This window comes from Lepidothrix coronata, unplaced genomic scaffold, assembly GCF_001604755.1.
Source record: "Lepidothrix coronata isolate B3197 unplaced genomic scaffold, Lepidothrix_coronata-1.0 Scaffold231, whole genome shotgun sequence".
NCBI classification, from domain to species: domain Eukaryota; kingdom Metazoa; phylum Chordata; class Aves; order Passeriformes; family Pipridae; genus Lepidothrix; species Lepidothrix coronata.
In genome coordinates, this window is record NW_016690411.1 from 956011 (window position 1) to 976390 (window position 20380).

The following is a 20380-nucleotide window of genomic DNA, read 5'->3' on the forward strand; positions in this document are numbered from 1 at the left end:
ACATATTGGGATAACATTTCTATGACATTTTGGTAAACACCAGCAGCTGACTGAAGCATTGCACAGCTGAAAGGCAATTACAGACAGGTACTTCTCCCAAAAGAACATGTGGTATGGATCTTGGACATCTTTAACTATATATAACTATTCCTGACAAACATTTAGCTAACCACATCTGAAAAACCTACAGTTACTTAAATACTTACAAGATTGGACAGGTTGACTTGTACCACACCTCAGCTATATTTTATAACAGACAAGGGAGAAAAGTTGAGAGATCTTTGTATATCACATGATAACTTAGTAAAGTGGGGATCTCCTGGCACATTCCACATTACTAAAAGCTACAAGCTACAGGGACATTGATTGTAAAACTACCAGAAAAATGTTTCTTCAATTACACATATGTTCATTAGCCTTATGCATGAGTAAGAATTATAATCCTAATAGTACTGCAACTCCTTGAGGAAACCTTTTAATTGCTTTGGGAAAAAAAGACAGCTAATTGAAGACAGATTTGGAGAGTTATCTGGTAAGATTGGAACCAAGTGCAAGGATCCTTAATTAGGACCACATTAGCAAATGTTTTCCCATACAGAAACATCAGAGAATTTCTACTTCCAATTCAATGCTATCAATAGACATTTAATATTTTGGGATATCATTTAGAAAATTTATCAACACCAGTTTGTTTCTACTACATATAGTGTGGTATCAGCTTTTAACTTGTTTTCTGATCTTCTCTATTTCGATTCTTCCTAAAGCCATATGTTACGCTATTAATATAAAAAAACCAGTTCTGAAAGAAGTAAACTAGCCTCGTGCCCCTTGGCAAACAGTCACTTCTGAACCTGCCATTTATTGTAACTATGAGTTTACTTAAGGTCAAACTGCAACATTTTAAAATGAACTCACATATTTTCCAAAAAGCACGTTATCAGGAAGAAAATCATAACCCAGGGAAAAAATCACCAATAATTCAAACATTTCAGTAGGGTTATTAAACGAAATCTAACTTCACAGTCATGTAAGCAGCAGAGATCCTTACAATGAATGGGCAGAATACACTACAGCAGATCAAGAATTATAAAATTAAATTAGAAACCCAAATCTCATTTGCTATAAAAACAAACGACTCTTTGTTCTTCAAAAGGAAGTTGCTATGATAATGCAATGAATCACCCTTCCACACTCAATTTCTGATGCTTAATCCTTTCTATATTTCTATTAGCTAATTATACATGCAGCATACATTTCAGTATTTTGTGAAAAAGTGGGTATCATTAACATCTCATCTCACAGCTTTATCAAGTTAAATGACTCAAAACTACCCTTCCTCCACTTAGTGGACATGGAGGAAAGAGTCAAAATTCCACAGCACATCTCAAGAAGCAGCTTGCTACACATACACGCAGCATCTCCACCTGTCGCTTTCCCTTTACGTCTCCTCTACTGGCTCTGCCCAAGATGGTGCTGAGTTTCATCATTCCAGCTCTTACAGTCTTGGGTTTCCACATCTGTGACAAAACCAGCACTGACAACTTGCTGAGGGTTTAGCTGTTGCTGAACAGCGTTGCAGAGAATCCAGGCTTTCTCTGTTTCTTACTCTGTGCCATGCCCTCCGTGAACAGAAGTTGTGAGGGGACACAAAACAGATGACCCAAACTAACCAAAGAAATACTCCATGTCATATAATGCCATGCTCGGCAACAAAATGGAGAGGGAGGGAGTGCTTCCTCTGTCACTCAAATGAAATAAGCAGTGCTCTGGACAGAACAACCTGAATTTCAGACAAAACCGTAATGTAAGGCTCTCAGCAGCCCAATTTCTAGCTAAGAGACCAGATTTAACAGAAACAAATATTTTTGCACTGAACATCTAAGGCAGTGGAGCAAAGCCTGCATCTGAGGCTGGCTGGGCATTTGGTATAAACAAGCACTACTTTAGACAGCACCTCTATCTTCACCTTTATAAACTGCTAAAACCTTGAGAATTGTCCTTCTCTTCTCCTTCACAGAGCATCTCAAATTTGCCTGTGAGGCAAAGGGGAAAGGAATCCTGTTTGGCATCATTTTTCATTGTTCGAGATGGATTTTTTTTCAAGCTGAGATTTTCAAATAAGCTTCTAAGCCTTACAACTGGAAAAATTATTCAGAACACAGCCACAAGTGGTTCTTATGCCCTAATTACAGTGCTTTTTCAACTTCTCACCCATCAGAGGACACACATCTCTTCTTGCTTATAAGGGAAAGGAGAACGTCTGTGACCGAGAGTGATATTGTTAACAAGAGAATTTAATTGAGACACATTTTTGCATCCTGCATTAGGTGTGACTCTAAGTTATGTGATATGTTCATGGGTGACAGGAAAATTATGCCTTCCATCTGCAGAGACGTGTAAATGCCTCATTAAGTTTAATAATTATCTGTTAGAAGGGCAGTTCCACAAGAAAAATCTCTGTTACTGAAAAATAGAAGGGACACAAAAAAACAACATTGCAATTGAATCATCACTGACCTTGCTGAATTAATTCACCTGTCCAGAAATTATTTTATAAACCTATTAATAATGAATGTTACATTGTAAAAAATGCATGAATGGGTTACATCATGAAAAGGTTATCAAGTAGCCCATGAAATTAGACAGACTACATTTTCAAACAAGCTCAATTCAGCCTGAATTTGTATGTTAATCTACATATGACAGAGGAAGGAAAAAGGTGAAAGAAAAAAGACATTGCTCTGAAAAATTATACATAAAACGTCTTATGAACCACTTCTTTTCAGTCAAAAAAACCTACAAGTATCTTTGACAAAAATCCATAGTATATGATTGATTCCACAGTGTACTCTATAGCTAAAAAAAAATAAATAATATAATTTTTAAAACCTACAAAACAAAACAAACAAACAAAAATAAAACAAAACACCACCTTCCTGGATGTGGCACAGCACCACAAGGCAAATTATCCTGACAATAAAAAGCTCTCAAGGAAAGCTATACCATCCTGTTTACATTGACAGCTCAGTTTTACAGCTAAATAAGGATTATATAAATCTGGGAAACAAAACCAGAACATTATCAACTTCTCACAATGAGAAGGCAGTGAGATAAACGAAGCATAACCTTCATATTAGCCAACTACACATTTTGACACCATTAAACAAAAAAAATTAATCTGTTTATTATATTTAACATATTTACAAAATAGTACAAATTAAAGTACTGTAACTCCATTAATGCATGACAACAAAACCTCCATACAGGCAAAAGCAGCACATGAAAGAGACACTCCAGAATATTTAGGAAGTCTTTGGTACTCAAAATATAGTTTAAGATGCAGCATTAACTCAATCAATACAGGACATTAAACACAGACTATGATATGTAGATTAATACCACAAAAGTAAAGTTCACCTATGGCTTTTATTCTTCTCAAAGGGTGACTACTGGACTCAGGAATTGCTTAAAAGCTTTACAGCAATTTTAGGAGGGAGAGACTATTCAAAATTATTCTAAACCCAAGCTGCTGAATATTTTTCAACTCATACTGAATCTAACTGCCTCTTCTCAAAACTATATGACAGCAAAGCACTCTACCCCTTAAGCAGGCAAAACTGCGAAAGAATCAGCTTGTCTGCTTAAGGCATATAGGATCAAGCTCACAACAGACAATCAAACTGCATGGCAAAACATGATCAAAGACTGTATACTCTAGTCTATACTGCTGTACACAAAATTTACAAAATTTTTATGCATATTCTACATATTTACAAATGCTCTCAATTGTTCCATCAAGTAATGTACTCAACATAATCACAGTTTACATAATTTTGAGGTAAATCCTTGAAAAGTTAGAGCATCGGCAGAATTTCATCTGCAAGGCTGAATCTCACAAGTAGAGGATTTCTAACTAGAAGATCCTCTGTTTCACCTTGTCACACAGCAGTGTGTGCTGGGTGTAGCAGATGGGTAAGATGGTTGAAGAGATGAAGCGGATTATTGTGAATCCTGTGTGTTGTGCTTGATTCTTCTTGATGGTTAGGAGGCCAGAAAGAAGCAAAGAATACTGGGGAAAGCCAAAAAGACACTGAAATATGTAGTAGCAGATTCTGCTCTGTGGACAAATAGTGGATATTATGTTGCTTGTAGATTAGGAAAGAACTGCAGCATTAAGTTGTGCAGTGTCTGTGCACACTAATTGCAAGATACCTATGTGAAAAGAGGACAGGGAAAAGCAAAAGAGAGGATGTGGGACAGGATAAATTAACTCTTTTGATTGGTCAACATTATCCTAGAAATCAAATGCATTTAAGAGCTTGATTTTCTTTCAGGTTTTCAATCCATACTTGACATTATTTAACATTCAAACCTGCACATCTGAAGACATGACCCAAGTTTATTTTAGCTTATAACTAAAACACTTCTGCCCCTCCATTAAAAGACTACCTCACCAAGAGGTGGACACCACTTTACAAGGACTGATCTTTCAAGCTAGCTAACCTAGACACATTTTAACTTGGCGATGTTCAGACCACTGCAACAAGACCACTCACTCACTGAACTGCCATTAACACCCCAGGGAACCTGGAAGGAAATGGCAGAAAGAAGTCTGCAAGCTCCATTTGCATTCATGAAAGGAGATAGAAACTCTCTGCCTAACTAGGAAAAGACAGTTTTAAGTTGGAAGTATACAAAGGTCATCTGAATCAATCAAGAAGATAAACAGTTTTGTTCTTGAGAAGTGACATCATCTTGCATGAGTCCATTCTCCTTTAGAATAGGCCTACAATATTTATTAAATGTTAATGCTAAAAATCTTAAAACTCATCTTGTCGTGACTACCCTCACTTGCACTTTTATGGTCAGCTGCCTAAAGTAAAAAACCTCACAAAAAGGTTTAAGATAACAAAGAAAGCATCCCACAATTCCACTTTGAGGATGTTTTTTAAAGCAATACTGCATCATTACACCTTTATAAAATGTCTTTAAACAGACTGTCAGAAGACTTAGGCAGGACCTCAAAGTAGTAGTTAGTTAATTACATATGCGTAAATGCTACTCATGTTTACTACATGCTTCCTTCAGTATGCTTTTGTGAGTGTAAAATGGTTTGTAAGCTGATAAGCAAAGCAGTTTGATGTCTCAAGACAAGTCTACTGACTGTACTTTATGCCCCCACCAGAATGACTGAAATCTGCTTTCTGCATGCAATGATAAGGAACAATAAGCCTTCATCTCCTTGTACCATCACAGATGTTAATAGAAGAGAGGCATTAAATATTCAGCCATTGCTAGTATTCATGGTATAGTATGAGGTGAAATGAAAAGGAACAAAGAAACTTGGTTTTCCAGAGATCTTTTGGGAAGGTGAGGGTTGGACTTGGTACTGATGCCCAGTGACAGCAAACTGGCAGGTTGTTTCTTGCACAGCTCTGGGTAAGGTAATAATCTGTCACCCCAAACTTCTGTATAAATCCCAACATTAAGACTGGTAGGTTCAGACAGACAAAGATGCTGCTGTTTAAATACTTATCAAGACCAATAACACATTGATGATATTAAATTTTTAAAATCCCTGAAACAGCTGGTCAGCAGAGGAAAGTTTTCAATTCATTCGTCCTCTTCAACATAAGTTGATGGAAACCAGCCCACCTAAAAAGGGGAAAAGCAGAACAAAATCCATGAGATGCACAGAGTTTTTTTTAAAACGGCTGAACTAGGCAAAACAAGGATGGATCTGTTCAGTCAATATATTAACACGGTTACAAAGATAAACTTGACTGACCTGACACAGATAGGGTAAGTACCCTTAATGAAAAAATAACTTGCAGATACAACAATTCAGAGACCAATAACCTCTACCCCACTTTTTCACAGAAAAAAACCTAAAAAACTTTTGCATTCAGAAAAATGGCAAGAGCAGAAGTACTTTTACTACAGTCAAGATGCTGCTATTTTTTCAATGCAGAGTTAAACATCTAACGGGCTTCAGTCAGGTCCAGGGAATCCTCTTACAGAGGAAAAAGTGACTGATTTGATTGCTTTACATGGAGTTAAATTCTATTGCTATCAAAACAAGTTTTACATATGACAGAACTGGACAGCAGAGTCCAGTGTGTTACACTTCATAAGTTACAATGCTACCTCCATTCTGAAATTAATGATGTGTCAAATAAGGATTATATAAGACATACAGTGAAGCAATGTCATGTATTTCTTATTATTTTATCTATTTGCTTTAGTTTTTTTCACTTAGACTTCTTTATATTTAGAGTCAATTTAACACTCATGAAAGCACAGAAAACCAAACCTAGAGCATGACTAGAAAGAATAACGGCATAAATTTTCTTCTAGACTACCTCGCCAAAATATCTCTAGAGGTGCGTTTATGATCTCAAGTCCAGGCTATGAAAGCTATCAGAAAGAACACTAGCATGTAACAGGGCATCCTTTACAACGTGGGCAGCTGCACTAGAATGAGTTGTTCACCTTCCTCCACATGTAAAATGCATATAGGATTATCACTATTTATTCTGCTTCCTTATTTCTTCTTGTCTAATTGTCTACTTCATTTTAAGATCATAGCCAAGCTCATGTACCTCAAAAAAAAAAAAAAGTTCTCCAAATTGTATAAAGTAGTAAATGTGGACATTCAGTTCAACTGGACTTGCAACTATCATTTCCAGCTTCTGAACAATCAGCTTTCTTCCACCTCGCATTCGTTGACCCTGCATCTCAGCTCTTTACACATGGAAACAGCAGCCTCAAATACTTCTGACTAATCTGCATTAAAAAGCAATAAACTAAGATTGAAACAATAAACCCTCTATAGGTCAAAACTGAAACTTCACTTCCATGCAGATCTCAGTGCAGCGTAAAATGACATCGTAAAAATCTCTGCTAAATATGCCACTTCATGTAAGCCACATCTTTAGAGATCAAAGCAGCAGACTGCTATAAAAAGGGTCGTCGAGTCCACTGCACTGTGGTCTGGTAGAAAGCTGTGGGAAATTGTTCTGTGTTAAAGTGCTGAAGAGAGTTCCACAGCACCAGGAACCCGAGCTTTTGACCCCAAATACGTGTGCAAAACAGTTCAAGAAAGGTCAACTGCAGCGGTACTATTAATCCTGGTTATTTTCCAACCCTATAATCTTGCCCAAATGTTCAGCCTGGTAGGTCACATTAAATAACCAATTAATTTAGATGCTGGGAAAGCTACCTGGCAAGAGTTCTGTCTGGCTCCTATGAAACAAAGATGAGAACACGTTGCATCTTATGAATTCAAATACATAAAGAAGGTTTATCGTGTAGGAACATGTCTTATTTGTTTTACAAAATCACTGTCGGGGAAGGCAGAAATGAGACACAGGAAAGAAAAAAAAATAGTCTTACCCTTCCATTTACTTCACCTCTCCACCAGCCATTCGCACTCATCTTTGTATAAATTTTTACAACATCCCCTTTCAATAAGGACAGTTCTCTCATGTCTCGTGCACAGAAGTCATACCTGGCTATGGCAATGCCTATCACCTTCGGGCTTAGAACTGAAAGGAAGCAGACAGTGACATTATTACAGTTTGTTACTTGAAGGCTACCATACTAATGTAAATAAAAATAACGTAAAATATAAAACAATGATTTCACAACAACATACACTGGCATTCATTTTATGCAAACATTCGCACTACAAGAACCAAGAAGATTTAAACACAGATGGATGCTGTAGAAGTTGAAGGGATTTGGGGATTTTTTTCTTGAATAGTCCTCTTTATTCTTAGAAAAAAATCAAACTAGATAAATAAACTAAATAAAATATCCCCCAGCCTGAAACTGCTAAATACATTTGCACTTATTGTATTCTTGTGCTTCATAATAAAACCTGCTGCCAGTTACATACATCAACATATTTTACAGGCCACTAGTTTCTTTCCAAAAGAATTATTAGCATTTACAGTTGATTTAACTTTAGACCTCTAATGAAGCAAAACAAACAGAATAAGGTGCTGTTCTTTCAAAAACAACTCCCAAGTTAAATATTAATGCACTTCAAATTGGAAGCTAACATTAGCATGAGTAAAAAAGTACAGACTTTCCACAGGAAATTTCCACGGATCATTTGTCACAACGTGCATGAATATTGACTGATGCAAATCTACTCTTTTCAGTAGTTTATTCTGTGAATCACCAATGAATTTGTTCTATAAAATTGGGATTCAGTGAAATGAATACTTTAAAATTTTAAGACACATCAATAGACAGAAGAATTTTGCCAATGTAAAGCCCTGACATTTTAAGCAATAAAGGGCTGTTAAATATTTTTAAAAAGCAAAGGTTCAAAAAGTCTCATTTCAAAAACCAATCCCTTCTTCCAAATAGTTTTACCAGAAATTATGTTTTCAATCCTGATGTAGAATGGCCAAACTTGCAAAAGAAATCCTCAACATTTCCAGGGTGAGGGCAATGAGAGGACAGTGGGCACACCTCCTAACAGATAAAGGCCTTTGACTTGAGCAGTTTAGAAGGAACATCTACTTCTCTGCTGCATTTTGTATTTGGATCATTTGGACAAAACATTTTTTACATTTTTTTTTTCATTAATGCCACTGTTTTCCTTTAAGTCACTGTAGACAGGAGTTCATCAGTACAAGTAAGCTTCCTACTGAAAAGATTTCAGAAGAATTCACATGATCATCGTGGATGACTTGATATAATGTACATAAAATCATCTGTTTTCTCAGCGCCCTTTCCGATTTCTTAGAAATGCCCAATCTTCATTAGGAAATACCATTAAGATTCTAGTTTTAGCAATGCCCCCAACTATGTAATTCTAAAAATTCATAGTTAGTTGTCTTTAATTTAAATCAGGAACACAAAACATGGCAAATGTTGAAACTTGATCGTTTCAGCTCTGCTTGTGTTTAAGATTTCTTGTGACCCCACAGGGTCATAAATACATAGACTTTTACATAATAGTATTAAATACCTGAAAATCATTATATGTTCAAATATTGTTAGCTTATGGAGACAATACAAGCAACTTATTTTAAAACAACAACAAATAGTATATGTAAAATATTACTAGATATATCATAAAAAACTGCCTAAAAAACTGTTTTGACAACAGATTATCCCCTTTTTTATATCATGTCACTAAAGTTTAGTCCAACATTCCTGATTGCTTATGTAGAGTATGCTTATCTGATACTTGATAAATTATGTAAAGGGTGCCATATAAAACAGAATCAGCCTCTGAATTTATTGCCTGTATTGATGTTGTAAAAATCTAGGTGATACATTAAGTACATTAAAGTTCAGACATACTTTCTTCCCCTCTAAGTAAGTCAGATGTAAACACTACTTGTTCAGATCCTGATGTAAATGTAATGTCCTATACCTTATCAGCACTGCAGTAATCAATTTTACAGGGAAAGAGCACATCATGGGCAGCAATTGTTTTGGAGAAATAAAAAAAATGGAGCAGTTATTGATCGTAAGGTAAGTAACCATTCACAGGTGTGCAGCAATACCACTGGCAGATTTAGAGAACCACTGCAGGATGAAAGAAGTAATTCTAGGGAGCAGGGTATAATTTCAAATTCTAGAAAGGAGATAAAGGGGCAAGGAAGAAGATTACAGGAAGCAAAGATGAACAAATTTGGGAAAACAGAGAAGAAAAGAATTAAGGAGGGAAGCAATGCATAGAAGAATAATAAAGATGGAAAATACCGAGGACAATTAGGATAGAGAAAGAAGGAGGGGCACATCTGGGGGAAAGGAGGACTTTTAACTCTTTTTCAAGTTGTAAAGCCAGAGAGGAAAAGGAGAAAGAAGCAAGAGAAATCAAAACCATATATCTTCAAAAGTCTTGAGGCAGAAAGTAGCAGAATTTAGATTAATTTAGAATCCAACATTCATATTTTCAAATAAAAGTGATGCTCATGATAGGAAACATATAAAAGGAAGCCAGATGAGTGATGGAATACAGGAAAATGACAGTGCTAATTTTGGAAAAAGCATTAACCATATTTCTCTGGTGACACAGTCACAAAAACAACTTGAGTAGAGACTATCAGCCCTGAATTCCCAATTAGCGCTGTCCCAGGATAAATAAAACTTGGGGAAAGACAGCACATGGAAAGGACAATTGTATAGTTGGGGGAGAGAAGAAACACTGAGTGAAGGACAGAAAAAGGATATCTACAGGGAGAATGAGGAGAGAGAGAATGGGATTAACAGCAGAAATGGATGGAAACAAAGGGCCCAACAGGAGAATGAATGTGAATGAGAAACTAAAGAAGGGGAAAAAGAGAAAGTGATAAATTAGAAAAGAAACTATTGAGAAAGCAATAATAAACAAACTTTGTGTATTGGGAGGGAGATACTCAGAGAATTAACTGGAAATAAAATGAGAAATCTGAATGAAGTTCATAAAAAGCACGTGTAAATAAGAGAAATTCACTTTTACTTAATCTAGCCTCTCCTCCTGCAAACAGAAGATGATGACAGGGAACTACAGTCAGCTTTGATTTACAAAGTAGGTTGGACATTAACAGTGAGATAGATAGGCTGCAAATGAATTTTAATACTAGTTTGAGCCGCTGATGAAGGATTTAGGGTGCAAACAAAAGAGGCTCCACGTGATCACAGCAGGCTGGTCTAGCTCACATGCTTAAATACCACAAAGGTCAAGGTTCTATTATTAAAGCTGTGAGTAGTTGTTTCTCTATCCTTGTGGTATGGCCTCCTCATAAATCTGCAGGCATGTGCCCTAAGGGTTGCTCTTGTGTATTAGTTTCCATGCTCCTTGAAGCAGGACATTTACTTGCACCAAACCTCAGTTCTATTATACAGGCACAGGCAGCACCTCCAATAGTGCTCAGCAGTCAGCTTAACACTCCCTCTCTGCTACCAACTTCCACATCAGCTGAACTGAAGCAGTCCTGAAGGTATTTTGGAAAAAAAAAAAATACTTGTAATATCATTAAATAAGTATTTGTTCTTTTTAATGTAAGCACATTCTTTGGCTATTTTTAAAAAGACTGTTTAACTAAGAACATATGAAGCAATGTAGCTTATCAATCAGAATATGAAATCCTACTCAAACAGGCAGACAAGCTTGATTAAGAATTACAGATCAATATTTTCCTTTAATATTTTGTGCTTATATAATGAAATACTTTACCTAGTATATTGCAAAAGGTAAGACATTGAATCTTTACTTATAGTTACTGCAGAATTTTCCAAAAAAGTAGTTTTTCATATGAATAAAATGAATGTAATTTTAATTTGTGGAAACCACATAGGGGAATATATGTGAATGTATGATAGGCTTAAAGTAACCCTGAGCCTTGACTGCTGTTCTATCACTGTAGGCCATTTCGTCATTTTGTTTTCATGGACCAGATACCAGTTTCAGTAAGTACTGGGCAGTTGAATGCAAGATGTCATCTTCTATCCTCACCCAAAAGGACAGAAACTCAGTATTTACCTTTAACGAAGGGCTAAAACTTAACTCCTTTGTGTTCTCTGTTTCAAATCAGATGACTGCTTCAGACAGTCCCGCTGAGTGTCATGAGTACAGGGTAAACAGCTACACCAAAATGGCTTTCTACTAACCTTTTCTACAGATGTCTCCCTTTATAAAAATAATTGTCAACTGGAAGAATGCCTTATAGCTTGGATTCTCAGTCAGTGTTGTGATTACTGAAAGGAAGTAAAAGTATCTGCCCCAGAAAAATCTATATGTAAAGAGACAGAAATGGAAGAAACTGACTCCAAAAAAGGGAACAACTAAGGGGAAAAGCATCAAAGAGCAGTATAAGACATGGAGACTGAAATCCCTGGTGTGAATCAAGAGTCAGTCACCACAGACACTCTCAGAACAAGTAAGCACACTAGCCATTCTACTACTGAGCTGCCATCTCCATCCTTTTTCCCTCAAGAAACTATGGAAAGCCCTAAGAAACCATCTCAAAACGCTAAGCAATTTGGATGACCTCTGTGGGGCAGGTTTAAAAGATACTGCCTACTCAGATCTTGATGGCTAATCTGCATTTCTGCATTCTGGACACCTCCCTTTTTCTAGCACAAAAACCAGCCCCAATCCCAACTTGTACACCCTAAGCAATGTCTCTACCCCCTGTACACAAAGGTAGGCCAGTGTAACGTGAGCAAATGCTGCATTGTCCACATTAGTAGCTCCTTCCTTATGCTCCTCGAAGGCATTCACCTTCCTACTAGTGAAATTCTTGATATTGTCCAGTCATGCAGTTCACCGCTTGAAGGCTAATCTTAGAGATCACAGCAAGTCATAGCAGCACTGATGCACTAATTGAGGCTACCACTGCTACAACTTTTAGCATTTTTATTCAGTCTCTTAGTTTAAAATGACTGCATCAATTAAAGCCAGAGATGGTTAAATGAGAATAAAGAAAACAATATTTAGGAAACAGATGGGCAAAATTAATTAACAATGTTAATGCAGAATTTAAAGAAAGCATTCTCTACAAAAAAACCTACTGTATTCTAAGATGCTACTGCAGTATGGTTTGCTGCAGGGATGGGACGAATACATTATTTACCTAGTGAAATTTTCATGTTTGTGCATTTGAACAAATACATTAAAAATACATAGCTCATAGATGTCAACTACATAGCAAATTAACGATCAAGTGGTCATTGATAGAACCTCTTGCAACTACTGAGCTTTGAAACACCTATTCAAACTGCTTATTGTAATAAGCAATAATAATTCAAAAATTTAAGAGTTTTATTTTTGTTACGCTCCAAGAATAACATGTAATAACTCAGTTTTTGGAGTTGGAGAAGAAATGAAGTATTAGATTCGTCCCTTCCCTCATTTGCTCCACACAGAAACAACAGAACCAAATTCAGAAGAAATATAAAAGCAATAAAGCAGTACCTGACCAGAAAGGAGTGGAGGAAGGGGGAACAAAGCTGTAGTCTGGAGGAGTTACAAAAGAAAACCCACAGAACAAAGAAGGGGCTTAGAGGGAAAAAAAGAGAAAAAGAGAAAAGCAAAAGAACATTGAAATATTGGCATAAGATTTAAATAATAGTTTTTTAACTATATAATTCATTGATAATAAGGAAACTAAGGTTTCCTACTAAGGATGTCTGCAAGGAAATTGACTGTAATAACCAGAAAATTTGGATCTATGATTTAATTTTTAACATTTACATTTTTCAAAGAATTAAGCAGAAAGAAGACACCCATTTAGGGTTTCAGAGAAGCAAATTGTAACTGCAGACTCTTACAAATATCTTCAGCTTTAACAAAAATTTTTTTAATTCTTTGTGCGCTCCACTTCTTAACATTAAAAAAGCAAGAACTTATGCATACATAAGAATTCCTCTTGAGCCCAGGAAAACTCGTTACATGCCCTTAATTAAATATTTAAGTACCAGTTGAACTAGAGTTCCATATTATGGCATAGGGAAAAGTACATGTTTTGTCCTGATAGTCATTAGCATCAATAGGAATTCCACAGCTAAACTACATCCTCCAAGGCCCAGTATTGCTCATATTTTCAGTTTTCCCTAACTTGAGAAAAACCCCTTGAGCAAGCAAAATAAGTTTAAGTTTGGCCTAGAAAGAACCAGCACATCATCCTAGCCCTGACAGCAGCTTCCTTGGGTGAAAGCTTACAGGTGCATTTGCTCTATTGTCAACAGAATTAAGGTCAATGTATTTTTAAATGCAAAATTAGAGGAAGTGATCCAGAATTGCTTCAAGTGAGATTACAGTTTATTGACGTGTTCTCACATTTTGTGCCTCTTTTGAAGATATATAGTATGGATGTCTAATAAAGTTGTGATCTTTGCTCCCAGCCATGATTTGGAAAGGGACATCCATCTCAACTAGACAAATGATAATGTAGCCCCTAAATTATAACTAATAATATCTATAATTACTGAACAAGAATTTTCCTTAAAAATGTAGCAGGGTTACATTCATCACATACAGTTGCTGCTTTGAATTTGTTCTTGTAACTACACGGGAAACAAAATAATTTTCCTTCAAAATGGCTATTTGCAGGAATGACGACTGGAGCTGTTTTATGCAAGAATCCATGGTGGAGGTAATGATACAGTTTTGTGCATCTTACCTGGATTGCAATAAATATGTTTGTGACAATGAAACTACAAGCATACATGAAATAAACAGGACTGATACCATATTTTAACATTCATTGACTATGGGTCATGTGTTTAAAAAAAAAAATCCTACACCACAAACCAACAGCAGCTTAGGTTAGTAACTCGTAGTACAAGAGAGACATGCTCCATGGCCTCTTGAGCTCTGGAAACTCCCTTCTGATCCTCCATAGCGATGATCCTTTCTCCACCTCTAATACTAAATGCATTATTCTGGGAATGCTTGAGGTTACCTGAGGAACTTCTTTATACTGGAGCTAGTAACTCCAGGTGACAGTTCTGTGTGGAAATACATCACACAAACCAAAAGGACCAACTGATCCAAGTAGTGCCCATTCTTAGAGGCAAAATAACTGCCTTTATTTCTGCAGAAGCACAATGATAGTGTGCACCAACAGCATACAGGAATAAAGACAGGTTAGATGGCATTTAGGGGGTGCCTGGTCCCTATCAGACCACACCTCATCCTATTTTTTCTCTATGATATAGCTGGAGGTTTGGTTTTATGTGTGAAATTCTGGACAAGTAAACCTATGTGGGCAAGGAAATCCTACTAGATTTCTACAGATAACTGATCTGTTTTTCAGCTTCGCTGATAAGGGAGTTGGTGTTGGCTTTTAAGCAGAAAGGCTGATTTATTTTGATCCCTTCAGGGTTGGGATGACATTTGTTTTATTTTATTTTATTAACAGATAGTTTTACACAGTTAATAGTTTAAGCAGTAGAATGACTTAACTAGTTAATACGCCTATTCCTAGTCAACAGACAATGAAAAACAGTCACTCAAATAGCACTTAGTTTCATGATTTAGTTTACTTTAAAATCTAAATTTCATAAAGATTCAGATTTTTCAATATGATTGTGCTCTGCATCAGCAGATGAGAATAAAGTGCCAAGAAGTACTCCATAGAATAATGTCCACCTTTCTTCCATTTTTGCCTTTATTTCATTAAATGGTCGATCATCTCTCTAATCTAATGTAAGAATTAGTATTCTTCTGTGTAGCAAAATAAAATTTGATCATACTGTGTCTAGAAAAACCTAGGACTGAAAAATTAAGAAGAAAGAATGGACCGTTTCCCAAAAATCTTCCCAATTAACTTGAAATTTTATATTGAGAAAAGTAAATGTCTGACAACTTTTACAACCACATTAGAAGTGCACAATGAATACCAGAACAGTATGGGTGATTTCTGCAAAACCATGAGACCGAAAAGTAAAGTTCTAATTCAAGTGGGAAGCCAAAAAAATGGGAAGCCAAATTAACTATCTCCCTAAAATACAAATTTTTATTCTAAAGATCTAGTAGATGCTGAAGGGAGAATCAAATTTCCCAAAAAATTAAGAAGTTACAAGATAGCTTATGATTCATATTATAAATTACTAGTAAAATGAAATGCCAATTGTTTTTCTTTCCCCCAACGGGTAAATGAAAACATGACAAATGAAAAAAAAAAAAAACCATACTCCATTCTCACATTTAACTGGGAAGTAAAGTCAATTATGTATTGCCATTCAATTTCACAGCAGCTCAAAGACTTTGGCAGCAGAAAATGATACAACTCTGTCAAAGTCTACAGCGGTTCAACTCATGTTTTTTAGAAATACTTTTCCCACTTATTCCGTCAGCTACATACCCTAAAGATCAGTTGTTTTGAATAAGAAGCTGATGTCTTTTCCACAGATGGAAAAAATCCAGATACAGTCATGTGAATAGTATAGTGCAAAATGCTAAGTTCAAACCTAAATCCCTCTTAAAATCAGCTGCAAAATGCCAAAGCCCATTACATTCACTAGCTTCAGCCTCATGCTGAGTAACTGCAGAATTGGGAAAAAAAAAAAAAAAGGACAGTGCCTTCTCTCTCTTCAGCTACTTTGTCCGGCTTCCTTTCAACAACTGTTCTTCTTGCACTCAGATTATGTGGGAAGAGGCCAAAAAAATCAGCTGTGTGGCTATCCTCACTGAGGGTTGTGAAGTCAACTCCATGTCCAGTGCTGCCCCACGACTTCTTTGCTTCCTCTACTAAACCAAACTCCAGCCTCAAGTTTCCCAATTTCTTTCCAATTCAGCATAGCAGGGTTCACACAGCCTAGATACAGGTTTTTCTAACATCAACTCAGTAAAACCAAACAGGACAACTTTAAAACTGAGCAGCGTGATGCACAGATGGACATTTTGGTTAAACAAACAAAACAAAAACAGTAAATAAACCACCACAATCACGGAACATGCTAATACTTTAAAGGAAACCTGTGAAAGCCATTGAATAGAAGTGTCATTCAGAGTCAATCTAGGTAGGTTAGTTAGCTAGAATTATGGAAATCTACTAGATTTTACATGAGGAGTTTCAGAATCCAGAGGGGGTTTATATCAGTTTGGCCTAAAACAAAAACTGCCAGTTTCCAGCAGCATAGTTTGTAGCACTAAAGGGCTGATAGTTACTGTAGCAGAGGTGCACTTCCTCCTCCCTTTGACTAAAACGAGAGCCCATGACACTCATTTCTCTCACTTTTTCCAATACTGCCTAAGAGATCTTGTAAAAGAAGATGCTTCCTGTTTTATGATTGAGGTTACTGAGGATGTACCATAAATCTTGTATCCTGGAAAGCATGAAGTGATGAAACTAATGCTCTCACACTTAAATTGGTGGACAGTACAGGTACATTCTAACTGGCCTAAGAAAGAAAAGGAAACAACCTGACTCTGCTCACAGTCATTAATAACTCAAACAAATGCAAAGTAAATTAAGCAGGACATGTCCTCTCAACAATTAAAGCCTCAATGCTTGTGGAGGAGGCAAGGGATGGGGAAAGCACAAGAGATAACAAAAGGAAGAGAGAAACACAAGGAGATCACAAGCTAAAGGGAGAAGAAAGGACAGGACAGAAAAATTCACCAAGAATGGAGATGTTCAGCATAGAAAGAAGACAACTGACACGAGTCCTGGGAAGCAGTGAATAAGAACAGAAATGGAAGTAAGATTAATTGGAAGACAGAGAGAGAGAGTAAATTAAATGCAAAGAGACACACTGGTTTCTTACAATCATCTGTCCTAAATGATCTTCAATCTTTATCTAATAGTTATTTAGGAGAGGAAGAAAGTCTCCAAAGTTATAGAATCTTTATGGAACAGAAGCAAGCAAGTAAACAAAAGCTCACAAACACAGTAAATGAAAGTACCAAAGCCATCACCATCCTCACAAAGACTAGACTGGACTTTATGGGCTTTCACAGTAGTCTTCATATTGTTAAAATCCCCATTAATTTTTACTTTCCTCTTATTATCTGTTGCAGTACAAAGATGCAGCCATTGTCTGCAGAACAGCAAATCTAATATTTGCTCTTTGACAGAAACATTATACACTTTCCAAAGGCCAGCCATGTGGTACCTTTTATCATTGACATTGAACCTGTACATGTCCTAAAAATCATGCTAACTTCCACTTAAATTGTAATAAGTTAAATAAAGGACACCACATGCATTGTAAACCTTCTCAGTTTATTTCTAAAACTGTAAACTTTTTAACTGCTATTTACATCACACAGTATTTCATTAACTTTCAGAAGCTTAGTAATAAATATTTAATGTTAAAAACCAGGCATAAAATAATTATGATATAATAAATATTATTTTATCTTTTTTAGACAATTATTTGGTATTACTAAGATGCTCTCTCATAGGGCTATGCTACAAGATGGATTTATTTAAATCCCTTTTTAAGGATTAGAAATTGTCACAGATATTAACACTTGTGGCTGCATGTATGCAAATGTCTGAAGAAATTAGGCAAGATGCAGTTTAATCTCTCACTAGCATGCCTAATAGATTTTTGAATATCAGGAAGATTTTAAGTTTGGCAGCAAGACAAACTTGCTAGACATGTTTATAAATCTCCTGGCAGATCCAAATCTGCTTCGCTTCAAAAAATCCTAGCTAAAAGAATTACCATAGTAATTGGTTATATGTCAAAAATGGAAGATGAAGATGTTCAAAGTACCTTGTCTTTCTAATGCATATACATACATACATACATATATATAGATATATATATATATAAGAAAGTAATATACAAAAATCTATAATCCTCACCATTGCCACCTGTTCTGTTACTCCTTTGTCCCACTGAGTTTTCAGACTCTTTGTATGGAAATTGAAGAGTAGTATCCAAACTTCGAAAGCCTTCTTTGAGAGAGTGGTGCTTATAGTATTCTATGAGTTCCTTTCAGAAAGGAAAAACACTATGTCATTGTAAATTGAAATCACATACTTTTCAACATTCTCGTGTACAGTCAATGACAGTTTTATTACACAAGTAACCTTATTTCATAATACAACATCCAACAGTACATGTTTGCTTTTTTTTAAATAAAGTACCCTAAAAATTGACAGCTTTTACATCACCACTTATAACAAATCCCAAAACCAAACCAAACCAAAAAAAAAAAAAAAAAAAGCCTCACCAAAATCAGTTAAGTAAAACCTTTTTGTCAGAGTCAACATTTACTGCTCCTTTAAGTCAGGCTGAGAATGTATTTGCTTTTTTGAAGTCAGGCAGAAGGCAAGGTCAGCTGCTTTCTAAGGATGTGTTAAATGCCTTTGTTTCCTCAAATTGCTTTTGTATTGATGAGACCTTTACCTAAAAACGTATTTCTAAGTACACAGACCTGAAATAAAGCATGTGGCTTGTGCATAAGTGTATAAATCAACAGCAACTTAATGTGCAGATCCACAGATCATGTAAAACTTTCAGGGTCGGGCAGAGTGGGTGGGTGTCAGACAGTGCACACTGTCTGAAAAATCCAGCATTTCACATTCTCCTTGTACCCAATCCAAAAATTTGATCTGTGTTTATATATGTGCATATATATAAACATTCATAGTTACACACAGAAATATTTTACATATATATATATGCACAAATTTCTGTATGTAAATATATAACACTAGTTCAAATAGCTTATGTAGCCAAGAAGACAAGTTACTTGAGTTTCTACTCTAAAAAAGGCAACACCCATCAAAATACTGACAGCTCATGGCTCGTGTTATTCCTTTGCAATCTTCAACCCCTGACATTATCTCTTCCATTTGAATTTGCTCTAGTAATGTCAATATCACACAGTTTGTACACAGAGCCTAGAATAAGATCAAAAGAGACCAGACAATTCAAAGCAGATGTACTTCAATTGATTAATAATACTTCAAATGTGGAATTTCACTCTTCAGAAATGCAAGCACAAGTAAACCCTTCACTCCCTTCCACTTACTTATATTTAGATTTCCAAATTCAAAGTTGACCAAGTCAGTCTTAGGTCAAAATAAGGAAATCGTACTGTGCTTAATCATTTCCTTCAACTACATGAAAAAAAAAAAAACACCAACAAACAGAACCAAACAAAAAACAGACAAGCAAATAAAAAACCACCACAAAACCCTACCACAATTCTTAGCCTACATCAGTGATACTTTAATTCCAGCCAAACAAAATGACTCAAATTATTTAGCCTCAGACCTAATGCATAACCCCTAAATTCTTGATAATGGTCTGAAGACTATTTTCTGAACTCTGGAGCACTTCACTCTTCAACACTGTGAGCTGTTGCACATTCTGAAACTACTCCCAAGGCAGAGTCCAAAGCTAAGCAAAATCTATGCCTGCTTTTAACAGTTCATAATCACACACCTGCCAGGCACTGCAAGGAAGTAGAAAGGCCAAAAAAAACAAAGCAGAAAGGTTTTGCTGTTTCATATCAGCACATCATACAAGTTACAATGTCAGCAATGAAATTTTATGTCACATATCATCACTAATTATCCTGGCATTCAAAGTACAAAGTGAGGGTGATTTGTAAGCAAGCAGGATTCAAAGTAGGACTTCGGTAAAAATGGAAAGCTAACTAGTACAAAACTTTTGTTATCTTTTTGCATAGCATAAGTCTGTAAGAATTACGTTGTTTGGTAAGACAGTAAGGATTCCAATTGGACAGATTTTATTTGTTGGCAAAATAACTGAAATGCTTCCAAAACTGAGAAAAAAAATTACTTTGGGTCACAAAGATTTAGTCACCTTTAAAAGTTTAGTTTTTAACACCATTGTTGCATGAAAACACTTGACAAACAACCGCCCTCTACAACATTCATAGCAAAACCACAGTAGCAAGCTTACAAACAGATAAAGGTAAGCAGTCCCTGTGAGCATG

General features: G+C 36.0%; 1 protein-coding gene across 1 annotated transcript in view; it reads right to left on the minus strand.

Moving 5' to 3' along the window:
• Positions 1-3600: 3600 nt before the first annotated feature.
• VAV3 (vav guanine nucleotide exchange factor 3) overlaps positions 3601-20380 on the minus strand; it is a 157698-nt gene continuing 140918 nt past the window's right edge. Inside the window, exons 25-27 of the mRNA XM_017834280.1 lie at positions 18273-18402; positions 7396-7547; positions 3601-5655 (exon numbers count right to left, since the gene is read on the minus strand). Of these exons, the coding sequence (XP_017689769.1) occupies positions 5614-5655; positions 7396-7547; positions 18273-18402 (324 nt within the window). The 3' untranslated portion in view covers positions 3601-5613. The remainder of the gene's footprint in view (positions 5656-7395; positions 7548-18272; positions 18403-20380) is intronic.